General features: G+C 41.6%; 1 protein-coding gene across 4 annotated transcripts in view; it reads right to left on the bottom strand.

Moving 5' to 3' along the window:
- GLI3 (GLI family zinc finger 3) overlaps positions 1-16,033 on the bottom strand; it is a 215,260-nt gene that overhangs the window by 95,869 nt on the left and 103,358 nt on the right. For all 4 annotated transcript variants that reach the window (XM_017822702.1, XM_017822712.1, XM_017822727.1 and 1 more), the window contains one exon: positions 2-99. In XM_017822702.1, coding sequence (XP_017678191.1) covers positions 2-99 — 98 coding nt within the window. The remainder of the gene's footprint in view (position 1; positions 100-16,033) is intronic.

The raw sequence follows: 16,033 nt of genomic DNA on the forward strand, positions 1-16,033 counted from the left end.
GAGGAGGAATGGGAGATGGTTCATAATGGTAGCGTCCCTCATGATGTCTTGCATCAATTGGCACAGGAGGGTGGAATGCTGGAAAGAGGTGAGGCGGATCTGGAAAAAAAAAAGCGATGTTTCCAGACCTGAGAATCTCCAATGACTCTTTAAAAACAACATTCATAAAGAGAGAACAGATATTGAAAAGCACGTGTTAACAGTACAACGACTTGTGGGTCACAATCTCCTTCCCTGATGCTGTCAGTCAGGTCTGTTGGAGAGAAGATCTTGGCCCACAGTGTTTGCATGAATATGTATTTACTAATTTTAATATTCTCTTTTTATAGCTTAAATGGAAAGGGATGTAAAGAAAGTCTTTAATAAATAATTATGTGCCCATATGTGAAGTGTCAGATCAAAAGGACCATCAAGGCTTTCATAAGCATTCCTGATTTATTTTTTATTAAAACAAGAAAAAAATCATCCCGGGACGAAAAGCCTAAGCAGAGAATACAATACAATAAAAAAAGTATATCCTCAGAGATGTACACACAACAACAGATGTTCATACAACAGAAAGCCAAACTGAAGTGACATGCTGAGAAATATAAGTAAAACTGGAGTAAATCAGACAACAATGTTAAAAGGGAAATGCAACTGGGAAAGGCCATATTGGAGATGTTTAACTGCACCACACCAGTGGCCAAACTTGTAGGAATGTGCACAAGGACAGGGAGACTCATTTCATGCATGGCTCTTAAAAGGAAGGATGCTTTCTTTGTCCCTATGGCTCGAGACCCAGGGACTCATGGCTGCAGTAAGCCCCCCTGCTCTATCTCCTGAAAGCTTTCACAGGATGGGGGATTTTGCAGCTGTCAGGACTCCTGTTCCCCACTGTTTCCAGAGAGCCTCAGAGATGAGGCTTACAAAAGGGGGAATGTGCCTCTGACGCCCCCATGGGCTGTGCCCTGAAGGGCCAAGCACATGCCCGCCCTACCCAGTGCTTCTGCAGCTGGATTGCTTCCCAGCTTCGGAGGGCACAATGCACACAGACCAGAGCTCTCCTCAGCAGCACACCGGTGCAATTTGTGTGCCTCAAGATGCTGCTCACTGCTGCCTCCCAAATGCTCAAAATTCAAGTGAGATGCTAAGCATCTCTAGCAGCATGAAACAAACTGATCCTGCACAATTATTACCCAATTACCACTTTGGATGAAGTCATGTGTTTATCCAACACCAAAAGCTGAGAAGTACAGACATTAGGTCATGTCATGGATTTACTAAAATGCTTCTATAAAGAAAGAAAACCTTAATTATGCCCTGGCAGTAAAACCGAGCCTATTTCAATTTTGTCCACTGACTCTTGCAGGTATGTTTTCTTTATATGTCCTGCCCTTCCTATTCAGGAAAATGTAAACCTCCTCTTAGATTATATTATTTGTGAAAGCAGTTCCCTGGTGCCAGCTAGAGATGGTTAAAATAAATAATTTTTCCTTATGGTGTTTGTAAAAAGCTGAGTTGGTTTACTATTATGTTTTGAAGTTAGAGAACAACTACAGGAACAAACCTCATTGCCCTGAGGGAGTAAACACAGGGGATGAAGGGTAATCATGTAATTTCTGAGGAAATATTCCCAGTATTTCAAGAAAATCTGGAAACACCTGACAAAGCCTGTCCCGTTTCATGGCTTGATTTTGTGAAACACCACAGCACATTTCTGCCATTTACTGACTCAGGGCTTAGGCACCGTAAATGAAAAACAATTGTGGCTTATGATGTAAGCAGGGAGGTCAAACTCATGGTAGCTTTGATTGTGGTTCTGCTGTACCAACTGGACCTTGGCATGCAACCTATTACAAGCTTTATTCCCCATGGCAAGCGCTCATGGGCTTCAGTGGGAGTAAAAACCGGGTCACAGATGACTAGGAATACACTGTCATTGTCTATGGGGCAGTTGCTTGCTGCCACCTCCTGAAACACATTCCTCAACATACGCCAAGGTGAAGGTGAAAAGGAGCATGAGAAGTATGTTTTAGCACATCTCCCTGCTTTGCTGGTATTTGACTACAACAGTGTAAGCCTAAGGGAGGAGGTTTAAAAGCAGATGTCTGGTATTTTACTACACAAATCTAGCACCATTTTTTCAGCAAAAAGGAATTCACTTGCAACCTCACAGATGCACAAGCAAATCCTTCTCTGCCCTACATGTCTCAAGAGAGTGAATCTGGGAAGCACAGGTAAATCCACAAAGACTTTGTTATCCACACACGTCAGACAGGATGTAGTTCACCTGGCCAAAACAAGCAATCCCACTCAGGGTGCCAAGCTTCCACTGTCCCATCCTCACCCAGCCTGAGCACATACCCATTAAAATCAGTTCCAGTAATTAGTAGTGAAACACCATTTGAACCCTACTGAATGTAAAATCTACCTTCCCCTATCTGGGAAATGGAAACTCAGTATTAAACAATCCAAAAAGGGTATTCTCCTTTGTGGGGCCTGTGCAGAGCACCAACAAGTTGTATTTACACATGGGCTATAAATCTCGAAGAACATCTTTCTGAGTCCTCTCACATTAAGCTCTTTTGTATATCTTGGTTGCTTCTTGTTTGTAGTTTCCATCTGGGAAACAGCCGTACTCCATCATGGCAGAGGGACCTGTCTCCATCAGCAGGAGTAGAGCTGCATATCAAACCCAACATAATTATCCATCTCACAGTTTATTATTTACACATGAGCAATGCAGCTGGTGAACATCATAATTCAAGTGTATGTGTAGTAAGTTACTACATTGTAGCCATCTCCTGTTGCAACCCTTAAGAAAAACCACATGATGACTTTTCCAACTCAGGCTAAAACTGCTGAAGCAGAATGAAGTGCCACTAAACCTGGCTACCTCCTATTTATCATACAATTTCCTGACTGATGGTTCCACAAACCACCTGCTAAGTGCTGTGTACTCTACTGTCAGCAGACTAACATGCTAAATCGGAGACAGGGAGAATAATGTACCGAACTACAGAACTGGTGGAGTCAATTTTACGGATGAAATTCAAATTCTCCTGTGTTTGGGTCAGCCCCCAGCACAAAAGTAGCTTGTACATTCTACATGCTTGGGGGCCCAAAACCCCTCCACTTTGAAAAGCATTGAATATTTATATGGAAAGACTCTTAGATCAAACACAGAGCTGCCAAAGCACCCATCGTCCAGGGCTTCACTTGGAACTTACTTGAAACTGCATAAAAATGTAATCGGTTGACATGTATTTATATGGAAATACATAATAAGGAGTTTAGAAAGCAGTAACTGAGGCCGTAGCCAGTTTCACATTGCTTTTTCATCTCCCATCCAGTAACTATTTCATTAAAGGCACCATCAGAATATTAAAGGCGCTTCTGCCACAATTATTTATGCTGTAGGTGAGTAAAGAATGAGACTACTCAGGCTAGAACTGAATCTGAACCAATCTGACTCCTGGTCATTTGTGTGAGATGCTCTACCTATCTAGAAAGCTCAGTATAAAAGACAGGACCTGCTCTGACTATGCTTTTATGTTTCTCATTTAAACTACGAGGAACAAAACTCTTACCCTTAGCAAAAACTGTTACCGTCACCAAAATAAATCAACAAAATCTGACTTCCTCTTCTGTTAGGGAAATTATTTATTATCTTCATAAAAATTCTGGCTAAGATGCAAACTACCACAGTGTATGCCAAGCAGTTTTCTTACAAACAGCCAAATGCAACTGTGAATTCCTGGACCAATTATATCCTTGCAGAGACTCCCTGACGTAAGTGTACAGTACGTAAGCAGATGCTGCCTGTGTATTTGCAGCCCTCAGCTCCAATTCATTAGAAGTACCTGATTCTGTGCTTAAATTCCATTATTTTCAAGAACTTGTAAGGACATGCTAAGGCACTGGAAATACACTTGAACACGTTCCTTGTGCATTAGTGAATTTGCTAGCTGTTGCCTCCTTCTGAATTCTCTGCTGCCTACCACTGCAAGCTTCCTTCAGATGCTCTCCTGTCTCTTGCATAGCTAGCAGGGACTCCTTAAAACAAAATGGGAGACACAACTGCCTGAAGTGCTACAGACTCATCAGTTTATCACTGTGAGATTTTCTGGAAAATACATCAATTTATGCTGACTTTTTGTTGTGTAAAACGTGCCTTTTTATTTCTGCTTCAAGAACCATTCTTGCTTCCTTAAAGCAGTGAATAGGATCATCTCTCTCAAATTACAATCATTCCCATACTGTAAAAAAGAAGACATTTGTTCTCTGAAAGAGAACTTGTTCACTGAAAATTGACAACCTAAGTCTCTGCTGCAGCATTAAGGTGAAGGACAGGTGTATATGGTCCTTGCTGCTGAACAGCAAACTTGAACTGAAATCTGATGAGATGTAGCTGGCAGCAGCAATTCACAGTGAGACTTGGCGGGAAGGAGGACAATGCCAGCTGGCTCAAAGGTGCTGTGCAACAACTTGAGACAATGGGAGAGGGGTTAGGCTGCTACAAAGTTCACTAAAGTTCATCATAACTTTTCTGTACACTCTGTAGTCTCTCAAATAAGCCTTACTTACTTAGCGGATCACTACATTTGGAAAGTTCAGCTGTGGTGATAATGTTAGTAAAACACTGTGCCCTCAGCTAGCTGACTTGCTCAAGCACCTTGTGATTCCTGCCAAACCCTTGAGGGAGACGCTGCTGAAATGACAGGCTGCATTTTTCAGCACATCAAGAAAACATGTGCTACTGTACAAAACTCCTGCATTGGCTTGAATGTGCCCAGTATGGCCCCGATATATCTGCACCTGTGTTGTGAGGTCAGGGCCAAGAAAACAGGACTCAAGACCAACACAGGAAGCCCTTGTTATGTTTCAGCACATTTGTCCTCAGGACGATCAGCTCCCCAAATTACATGTCAGAGCTGAGCCAGGTGCAAAATTCTGTCTTAGATATAACCTCACCTGAGGTGAAATCTCCTTCCCACTTAAATCCATCACAATCTTGATGCCGAACTTGGCAGTACCAAGCTTTCATACCAGATGTAACAGATACAGTATCAAGTAAAATATAGCCTCTCTGTTAATGTCTTTTCAATATGCAGAACAGTTTTGAAGAGTTTGCCAGAAAATTTCTACACTTCCTTTGGTTTACAAGCTGATCACCAGATGAGAATTTTCTAATATTCAGCTTTGCAGAATCCCTAAGGGCACCACTGTTTCTTCACGTACTTTTGCTTCAACTGATCTGAACTTAATGGTATTGCCAGGTTTTATGGCAAGAATTAGGTTCATAGTTGCCAAGCAAAGATCTTATTTTGGATTTCTGTTTAATTACAGTTTGCATTAGAGCTCAATAAGAGCACATGTTGTCTCTGGGGTTTTTTTTAGTTCTCTTTCAAAAAGGGGTGATTTATGTTTTCTATGTATGCTTATACAGAGGCTTTAATCAGGAAGAAAAAATGACTGAGCCACAGCCACACGTTAATGCACGCACTTAACTTTGTGCACTTTGAAGAGTCTCCCTATGGTGACTGGGGTTGCTGCTTAAGTGTGGCTGTTTCCCATCTGAAGCACTGCTTATTTTCAGGCTGATCCACTGCTGTGCTACAGCCAGTTATCTCAGGAGGCTTTTCCGTGTGTCTGAGTGCGCATGCACGCACACGCTTCCAATGTGACTTCCAGTCCTGTTGATATGGACATGACTAACTCACTATCTGACTTCACAGAGAAGGGGATTTTAAACAGGAAAAAGAAGTAGTCATGGCAAAACTGGGGGAAAACAGACAAATAAGTGTATAAAGCCAAGAAATGGACAGAAGGAGATTGAGGAAAAATAACTTTCAATGGGCAAGTCCTCTTCATTTCAGTAACACAAAATGTTAATTGTGATAACATACAGTAGATTTAACATATTGAGAGAAAATACAATTTTCCATCAGATCACATCCCTTTCATGTGTCTGTGTGTATTAATGATGATCAGACTTCCCCTCCCTATCTTCTCTTTGTGTGCTCACAGATCTTAAAAATAAACCACGGGGGTTCCAGGCCAAACCTCACAAACTGAGCACTGAGCTCCAGCTCTGCGCCTCTTGTTATGGCTGAAAAATAAGTTCTACCTTTGCAAAAACAAAAATTAAGACTTCAGAACATCTTAGATTCCTGCCATCCATTTTAACACTTTTCAGTTTGTAAACTTAAACACCTTGTGGGAACATGGTTTATTGTTTTTAGTAATTCCGCAACAACCAGCATGCCAAACACTTGAAGGAAGAGCAGTTATCGTTATGCTGGAATAAAAGTGGTTGGAAATTATTTCACCAGCTGGCACTGAGAGGTGTTTTAATATGCCAAATTTGTTGCAGGTATTGGCTAAATAACTGCTGGATTGATTTCAGTTTAAACACTTTATTATTCCTCCCAGTCACTGCAACTCTGTCTGAGCAGCAGGACTGCTTTCAGGAATATTAACTAAACTTCCTCAACTCCATTCAACTGACTCCAGTGCTCCCTGCCATTTGCCCATCTGGAAAAAAAAAATAAAACCCAACCCAAAAAAATGTGGTAAGAGACAGACTTGTAGGGTAATAAATATATTGCATGTACAGAACACCTTGGACAGAAAAGTCTCCAATTCTTTGTGATTCATCATAGCCCAGTGATTTACAAATGACTGTTTCCACTGGGATGGATGCACTGGTAAGTGATGATAGGACTCCCTGTGCTGCCCTGATCATGCTGTTATGAACTTGCCTGGGGAGTGGGGTGGGCACAGCACTGCTGCCCCACAACCCTCCTGGGACATACATTTTCTGAGCAGGAAAGCCAAAGCACGCCATCAGCGCAATTTGCCCAAGAACAAACAGTGGATTGGTAGAAATGCATCAGGAATATCCTGCCTTCTAGCCAAAAACCACTGGCTGCTTCATCCCATAAGCAACCTTAGAAAACCTTCATGAACAGGAGTACAAGTGCATATAGACAGCATCTGTACACTGGCCCATGCTTTCAGGAAAAGAGGATGATGATGAGACATCTTAGCCTCATCATCCTGTTACGTGGAGGTATAACTGTTTCATCTAATGCAGCTGGTTCCCGGTACAGCACAGCTCATCCTTTTCACAACCTCTGGATCACATGCAGCAATTCTTAACAAACTTAATAATGTGGTCTCTGTAAGAAAATGAAAAAATGTCCTCTGCTAGAAAGCTGACAAAAGAAATCCCTCCCTCCCCTACCTCCAAAGGACTCTGGAGCTAAAAAATAATTCAGCTTCTGCCTTGCAACACACTTGCTGTTTTGCTGTTCCTCCCCCAACTTCTCATGCTACCATGCATCAGTGCAGCCTCCACCACTTATAAATCCAGCCCTGAGAATTATAAGAACCAAAATGAGCATCCATGTTTAACTCTCAAGAACCCCATACAAGTAGTTTTACCTAGATGCTCTGGAATGCTTCCCACCATTGATTAAACATGTGTATGAAGGATCAAATCCTCAACATTTCCTCCTCTGCGTGCAGCAAGTAACTGGATGCATAACCACAATATATACACAAATATTTTTGTACCTATCTACCAGGTTCATACCCATTTCTGTAACACACAGCAAATTCCAGTGGTTGAAGGTGAGCTACAAAGTGGAAACTGAGGAAATGAAAAGATTACAAAAAAAATAAATCTTGATCCACACTGAAGAGAACTAAAGAAGAAATCTCACAGTGAGGCTCTCAGCTCTAAAGAACTTTTAAGCAGAGGTTTAACATGGGCTTCCTGAACAGTGGGAATGAGGTGCATCAGGGAACAACATTCCCTATGGCTCAACACAGCTCAAGGAACACATATGAATGCCCTGATATCAGCTGCACATATTTACTCAGCAATGACAAATATCTGTAAGATGCAAAGGTAAATGTGGCTAAGGAGAGGCAACAGAAAGCTAGAAACCGGGGAAGAAAATCTAGAAATATCCATGTATTGCTACTGATTTGACGTGGGAACAAATAAAGACAAGTTGGGTAATTCAACAAGCTTTGGTGACATTCTTAGAAGTTCATAAAGCAACAGCGTGAGTCAGTCTGCAAACATGGTTTGTTTAAACAACACTTTCGAGACTTGTGCGCTCTTCTGTGCACCAGAATCAAGTTTAAAAGCTATTTGAAAGGCCAAACCTCAAACAGTTGGGTATTAGTATAGCATGGTGAAAATCACTGTAGCTAAACAGATTTCCAGCAGCTGAAGGTCTGGATCACAGGGTGAAAGACTTGGAAATAGGTTATACTTAGCAGCTTTGATGAGTATTTTATGGTATGATAGGAATTAGAGAGGAAAATGTGTAATTAGATCAATTATGTCTATATTTAGATATTAAAACAGTTCAGATTCTATGGGATGCACAATCAGATGAACACTCAGAGATTTCTTTTTCCCTGCTGTTCAACTTGATTTTTTAAAATTTCATCCAAATATTCATAATTATTTAGCTTCTCTCTGTATCATCCTTAGCAATTACTCTCCTTCTGTGGTGTTTACACTCTTTAAGCTCTTGTAGATGAGCAGATATTGCATGTGCTGTCAGACCACTTGGTAATATGCATTTATTGCATCCTTTCATCTCTATGTCTATATCCTAAATTAATCACGATCACTTGTTTTTGCTCTCTGGGTCTCTTCCAGCTTGTGCGAGATATAGGGTTGTCACCCCTGCACTCTTGGGCATCAGGCTGTCATGTAGGCTGACATGACATAGTTTAGGAGGAGGCAGCCTTAGAAATTTATAACACAAAAAACATATTTCTGCAAACTTATCTTTCCAGCAGGGGTATGTGTTTCTTATACACAGTCTCAAATACCATTATGTTCCATTTTCCCACTACAAGACAGTACCTTCATCACAGGGCAGTGACCTACCATAGCATTTCTAAGGGACTGATGGTGAAATGGGCACTGTTCAAATCAAATAAAGACAACACATATCAGCTCTTGGTTATTACTTCCTGACATTTCTAAATATTTGACTTTACGGTGTTTTCTTCCTCCATGTTCTATCATCCTCCCTCATCTGCTCAGAAAGCTTCTCCCCTATATTTCATTTTTATGCTGGTTACTTTTTGTTTCACACCATTACTGAAGATGGAAAGTACAGTGCGTTCCTTTAATTCGCCCTATTGACATTTATCCTAAGTGCTCATTCAGCCTATTTTTGAGAATGACATATTGTCGATATTCCAATCAATCTTAGTTACTTTTTACAAGCCAAGTTTGAGGAAAATATTGTTAACAAAAAGGGCCATAGTTAAATTGTGTCACTTCCCTGGGCCTCAGCCTGGTCACTGTTAATATGGAGATATCCTGCCTGAGACACTCTTTAGTGAAAAGTCCCAACAAGAGCTAGAATGACAGTATTTTTCCCACTAGCCATTATTTCTTTAACTCCTTAAAAAGAGTGGCTTGATTGCCTATAACTGCTTGTTCTTTACTAATCTCTCTTGGCTTTTGATCATGATCTTTTATTAAGGTCATTTTTCTTTACAGACAACTTCTTTATTTCCTACTACTCACACATAGGATGAGAGCATCGGCTTTAGAGATAACTACGCTTTTTTGGATTTTTAGGATTTTTTTTAGTATTCCCCAATTTCTCTTCCCCACCAAAGGGCTCTCTATGGGAGAAAATGGAAGTTCCTCATAAAGCCTTATCAACATTTTCACCTTCACCCTCTCTCTTGTTCTCTGCAGATATAATGGCAGGATCTGGCCTACACTTTTCTTACTTTGGGAACTAAGTGCTGCTTACCCAAAGTGGCCAACCCTTTACATCAACCACTTAAAGTGAGCACCACTGCTGAAAAATGGGATAAAGCGCATGTTATGTCTAAACATGCTTATTTCAAAATACAAATCAAAAATTAAGAGTAGACAACCTCAGCCTAATTAACACTCGGGGTCCTTATGCCCTGTGAGGACAGCCCCAGGTTAGCAGAGTAATGTGTCCACACCAGAGGTGCAGAGCAGGGGCACATGTCTGCAGAGGGCTCCTGAATGCAGAACCAGCTGCGGCATCTCCTGAGATCTTCCTCCCGCACTGTGTCCTACTCACATCAGCCTCACAGCTAGGACTCAAGTGTCACAGACTGTGTGGGGTAGGTCCAGCCTCACCAATGAGAAAAAACTTTCCTGCTAATGAGAGAAAAGGAAAAACTGAAGAACAGAGACCTGAACAGGCGGAACCATACAAATGTGGTAGTGGGCAAAGCGGCCCATAGCATTAGCAAAGATTTTCCTGCATAGCAACAGCACAAAAGCAAACTCTTCAGGGCAGTTTCCATCTTTACATCACCTGTTTACAGTGCTTAGCAAAACAGAGCCTCAGTCTCTGACTGAGCCTTCTGCCACTACCATAGATGAGTACAACAGTGTAGCTTTCTTCAGCCTCCAGTGCAGGCAGACCAGGGAAAAAGTTACATCAGCTGCCTGTGCACAGCCGTGTTCTTCAGCTTGGTGATTAAGGGACAAGACGAGAGAAAATGTAGCATTAGGTGGAGCACAAACCCAGAAATATGAGAGAAGTGTGAAAGGACTGTTTTTCTGCACATTTAAGTGGGTAGGGAGGCACAAAAGAGGAGGCTGTTTTTCATTCCTCTCTACATCCTAGAGAAGAAGCCAGGGGTGCTATAAGGAGACAAAAGGAGCCAGAAGAGGGGAAAGGTGGCCAAATGAGGATGAGGTGCACAGACCACCATTCCCTGCCACACAGCCAAGTGACAAAGGAGGCTATGGACACAGGAAATTTAAATGGCCTCCAGGGGAAAGTCACAGAAAGAAGTGTAATAAGAGTCCAAAAGAGTTGAAACAACAAATAAATTCCTCGACTGCAAATTTTGTGTAATTGGCAGAGGAGCAACAGGAAAGGAGAGTCACCTGCCATGTTCTTACATTAACCCCTGGGCATTTGCTTTTGGTTATTGCTTGGAAAGGATACCAGGCGGGCCAGTATGGCCCCTCATACTCCGCGCACTCCTGGCATGTTCCCCAAGGCCAAGATGGCTGCAAACCCTTTTCCCTGACACTTAGCCAGCACTTCATGCAGGGCAGTGTCAGAGCTGCAAGATTTCAGCTCTGTGGCATAAATATGAAGACATCCTCAGCCTGTAAAAGCCCATCTTTCAGCTGTATGTTTGCATGTTACACTGCATAAAAGAGGTGGTAATAAAAAGTAACTTAAGATGCCTGTCCCCTGTCCACCACAAGGCAATCCTCCCTTCCATGTGCAGAGTTCAGATGCAAGCAGGCTCTAGGAAAACTAGCGACTTCATTACCCTTCAGCAGAAGAGGAGGAGACAGTTTTCCTCAGTCCCATCCCCTTGGCAATCTCGGAGCTTTTCCAATGCATTAAGCATCGGTTTCCCACCAGTGAAGTGTTTGATGCTCTGCTAAATGCAGTGGTACTAAGAGAGGTATAGTAACCCTCCATATGGAAAAGCCATTTGACACAAAGGTTGGAGGTCAAAAGTTTAAATGTTCACGACAGAGACCACAACAGTCGTTTTCTGGTCAATAACATCAAAGGATTTGCCAGCTCTTAATGCTACTATTGTCGCTTGTTTGGATCCTATTGAAATTCTAGCATATTTATTGCACTCCGGGAGTATAAGGACTTTTTGTTTGTTTTAATCTCTATGCTGAGCCCAAGGAGTCTGAAGTGTTGTGACTCCCCTTCCTCCCAAGGAGAATAAGCAGAGAAACAATGCCAGAGGATGTGGCATTGTAGTCCCAACCAACTTGGTGCTTTCTTCCCCGCCAAAAAATATAAATGATGGATGGAAACATATGGTCTCTATTGGACAGAACTGGAAATCTCTGCTCCTGAACCCCCACATGACCGGTTTTAATTGTTTTGTGTTATGGCAGGGGGTGAAAAGCATTCCCCATCATCAAGGTCTCCGTTTTGCCAGTCATTGTTGAGAAAAGTTGTGCTGCAGCCGACTAACACTCTCATTAGACACAAATGTGGCGGAGCCAGGAACAGCAGTGAGGTTCTCTGAGACGAACTGTAATGCCTTAACCACAAAGAGTATCATTTCACTCAGCCCTCCTTTGCTCTCTGAACTTCTGCTTGCAGTTAGGCAGAAACTTACTACCAGAGCTCTGCAGAGCATGTTCCAGGCATTGTATTGCCATCAATACCTGATGCTTTGCCAGGAGCAGGATCCGAGTTCATTTGTTTCTACCTTCCTCAGATTCCTGTTCTCCTCTCCACAATGAGGATTAGCAGTTTAAGTTATGTTGCTGACCTCCATCTGGCTAGGCAGAAACAGATGTCTGCACACTCGGGCACGATCTTATTTCAAAGTGGGGACTCTGGGTTACTAATGACGTTATAGAGGCAATAGCATATGTTGGATCTCAACAGTCCATTGTCTAATTGGGATGGTTTTAATCAAATATGAATGTACCCAAGTTTTCACAGCTAATGAATAAATCCCCCTTTTAAATAACGACAGCAACTTTGAGTTCTCCACGAGGCAGCATCCTGAGGAATGCCTACATGAGCAGCAGTCATCACTGAAGGCCTGTAAGAGGCTGCAGCAACATCTGCCGCAGCTCAGTTCATTATTTAAACAGCTCCTAACTGCCCTTCCCAGAGGTAAGCTGCAGCCAAATTGTTTTCCTTCACTTCACAAACCAGATATGCATGGCTTATGTGAACAGCCCAAAAGTTTACTTTAGTTTCTGTTTAAATACCTTCTACCACATATTTCAAACAAACAGTTCACTTCATTAAAAAGGCAAACAGTGTAGAGCGCAGAATACGAGCACTTGAGGAGAACCACACCAGGCAGAGAAATCCTGTGCCCCTGTGTAAACACTGCCTGCTCTGCAGCTCCCAGCAGCATCCGCCTGCAATACCACTTCAGAAGCCTTTTCACAAATACTTCACACGACTGTTTGTAAGTAAATGATAACCCTGAAGAGATTATCTGCAGGGCTGAGAGCCCTGATGACTATCACTACCGCTATACAGACAAAGAAAGAAAAGCCAAACAGTTGCTGCCAGCCTTGTGTGAGTTATGAAACTATAATAAACTCTGTGGCAAACCAGTAATGTCAGCTAAACCTGTTAAACTGGAAAAGCAGTGCCTGCTTTGGTGTATTTGTCTCCACAAAGGGCAGCAAGTTTACCCTTAGCAATGAAAAGGTTATTGCATCTCCATAGTTTTTTAACTGATTGGTTAAACTGGCACACATCAGAAAGCTGTACAAAAGAGTAAGAAAGCTGCATAGCCAACAAATCACCAAATAAAGCATTAAGCTAATTCTTTCTGGACAAAATACACATGGCAATTCAAATGCCTCAGGAGCACACAACTTACTCTTAATATCCCAGAAACAAGTACGGAAGGGGAAGGCAATAAAAAAAAACTGGACACAGAATGGAGAGGCAATGGAAAGCAGCCTGTGTTAGGCGTCTCTTGTCACCTGCCCTCACCTCCACACACCCACACGGCTCCTAGGGACATTCACCTCTGAGCTGGGAGTACACTTTCAAGAGAGAAATGCAGCTCAGAACTGCTTTTTGCCAGCTGAAGAATTTCAATCAAAATACCGTCATTTGCATGTTTGAAGGACACAAGGCAGCTCATTACAAGTAAGGGCACTTTCACCATGTCCATCACTACCATCATCATCAGAGTGCTTACAGCAAGCTACGGGGATGGCATCTCTGCATCAGTCATAAGGCACAGACCCATGGTATGCACAGAACTTTAGAATAACCTTAAAAAATAAATTATCAGCTATCCATATGCTCTCAAATCCATTCTCAGGCAAAGAGAAACAACTAAAAATCTAAATATCCTTCAGAAAGTTCATAGACAGGGACAGACTGCACCTGACTGTAGGCTGAGGGTTCACAAGCTGTGAGTGCTGAAGTTATTCCACCTATCATATAAAGAGGAGAGGAATAGATACATTTTTTATTAAGGGGAAGAAAGTCTTATCAAGTCCTAATGAAGAAGGTTAGGACATCTCAGCAACCGTAACTTTAACCTTGCAGTGACTCAAAACATAATTTTACCCTGAAATGAAAATAACTGAAAAGTAAGTCCCACTAAGTCAGACTGTTTTATCATTAATTCCAGCAGAGTCAGCATAACTAGCTCTTGTGATTTTATCTTGTCTTATTTTTCTTTTCAGTGTTTTTTAAAAGCTCCAGTATTTCCAGTCATGTCACTAAGTAAGAATCTCAGCTTTCATTTAAGGAAGATATAAAACCCCCCAAAAACCAAAACCAAAACCCACATGTATGTTTCCAGTTATTATGGTTGCAGAGAAAAGCTGGAAAATGAGAACTCCCCCCAAGTGTCACAACCTGTGAGCAAATTAAAAGACCCAAGAAAAACATACGTGAGCAGGTATGTAGGTACAGGCCTGCTCTTGCAGTTGGTATGTATGTGTTTTGCATGACCACATACACAAAGTTATTATTTTGAACACCTAGTTATTTGAGATGGCAGGACAGTACAAATGGTATCTATTGGCATTAAAATCTGTGGGTTTAAACTGTGATTGTCTTTAAAGTTGCTTGCAGAGGTTTTGGTCCTTATTAGAATTGCTAATCACATGTCAATGATTTTTTATTTGACTACAGAGATGCTTTCCTTACACAGAGTAACTTTTGTCCTATCTATTAAGAGTTGAGAATTTTTCTACATTCTGCTTATATACACGGATTATAGTCTTAAAGGACTGCTTTCCAAAAGACATGAGGTAGAAAGATCCTTTCTGGAAATTTTAGTGGAAAGGCTGAATTTAGGTTTAAAGTGGAAATAAACCCCCCTAAGTTTCCGCAACAACTAGAGAAAATAGCAGTCATAGCCAGCTCTTTGAGGGGCTAAGATAATACGAGCAATAAATTTACTACTATTATTACAACTGATAACACAAACTGAGCTAATGGAACTAAAATATCTTCTAAACCAGTTCTTGGAGAGCTGATAATACTAACATTTAGGTGCCAGGAGTTGGGAATTTCCCAGCGTACCAAGCTGGTTGACTAACTGACACTAAAAATAGGACTCCAAACCCTGCTGCTCTTGTGGTTTATGTACAAACAATATGATTTTTTGTCAAGCAACTCTGATCCATTCAGAAGGGTGAAAAAAAAATCCATTTCTTTCAAGAAGTTTATGGCCTGAGGCTTTTCTAATACAAAAAGGGGAGAAACAATTTATTTTTATTATGCCATTCCCCAATTTTCAACTTAAAACAGACCACTTCTGCAGGTTTTTTACAACATTCCAGCAAGTCCTCTGTTGCAGTTTTTTGTTCTCAAGCATGTACAGCTCCAAGTTGAAAAAATTTATGCCTACCCAAACAGCGCATGGTTTTTTGGGGCTGGTGGTTCAAGGTGCCAGAGTTAATCTAAGCACCACCTCAGGCACCAGCCAACAGACCACAGCTTTTCTTCCAAATCCATTACAACCTCTTGCCACAAACGTCCAAGCTGCATGGAGGAGTCAGTGCAGAGATAAAGAAATCACACATCCTCTGACACACAAACACAGAGAAGAATCCCAGGAACACGGGAAAAGCATCATCCCATCTTTCTCAGCAAGTGTTATTTCTAGTTCTTTCTTTACTTGAGCAGTCTGCAATTAGTTTCATTTCATCTACCCATACTGCAGCGATAGAAACCTCAAATGAGCTAAAAAGAACAACTCACATAAGCATCTTATTTATGCACTTTCAAGAGTGAAATACATAACAAGCATTCACTGAAGAAATCCAGGTCTCTATTTTAGCTCCAGGAGAGATCACCATGGCTTGTCTTTTCCAAGTGTTTAACTTGGGGTGACATCTCTTTGGAAAAAATGACCTCTCACTTGATGCCCAAGCCCAGGGTCATCCTCGAGAGACTCTCAATCACGCTTGAGTTCAGCAGCCTTCTTGATAGAGGAATGTGAACAAGCAGGATCAACAATAGCCTGTGCTCATAGATTCATCTTGGTGACATATTCTCATTAGTCAAAATGAGATGGC

This window comes from Lepidothrix coronata, unplaced genomic scaffold (genome assembly GCF_001604755.1).
Source record: "Lepidothrix coronata isolate B3197 unplaced genomic scaffold, Lepidothrix_coronata-1.0 Scaffold3, whole genome shotgun sequence".
Lineage (NCBI taxonomy): Eukaryota > Metazoa > Chordata > Aves > Passeriformes > Pipridae > Lepidothrix > Lepidothrix coronata.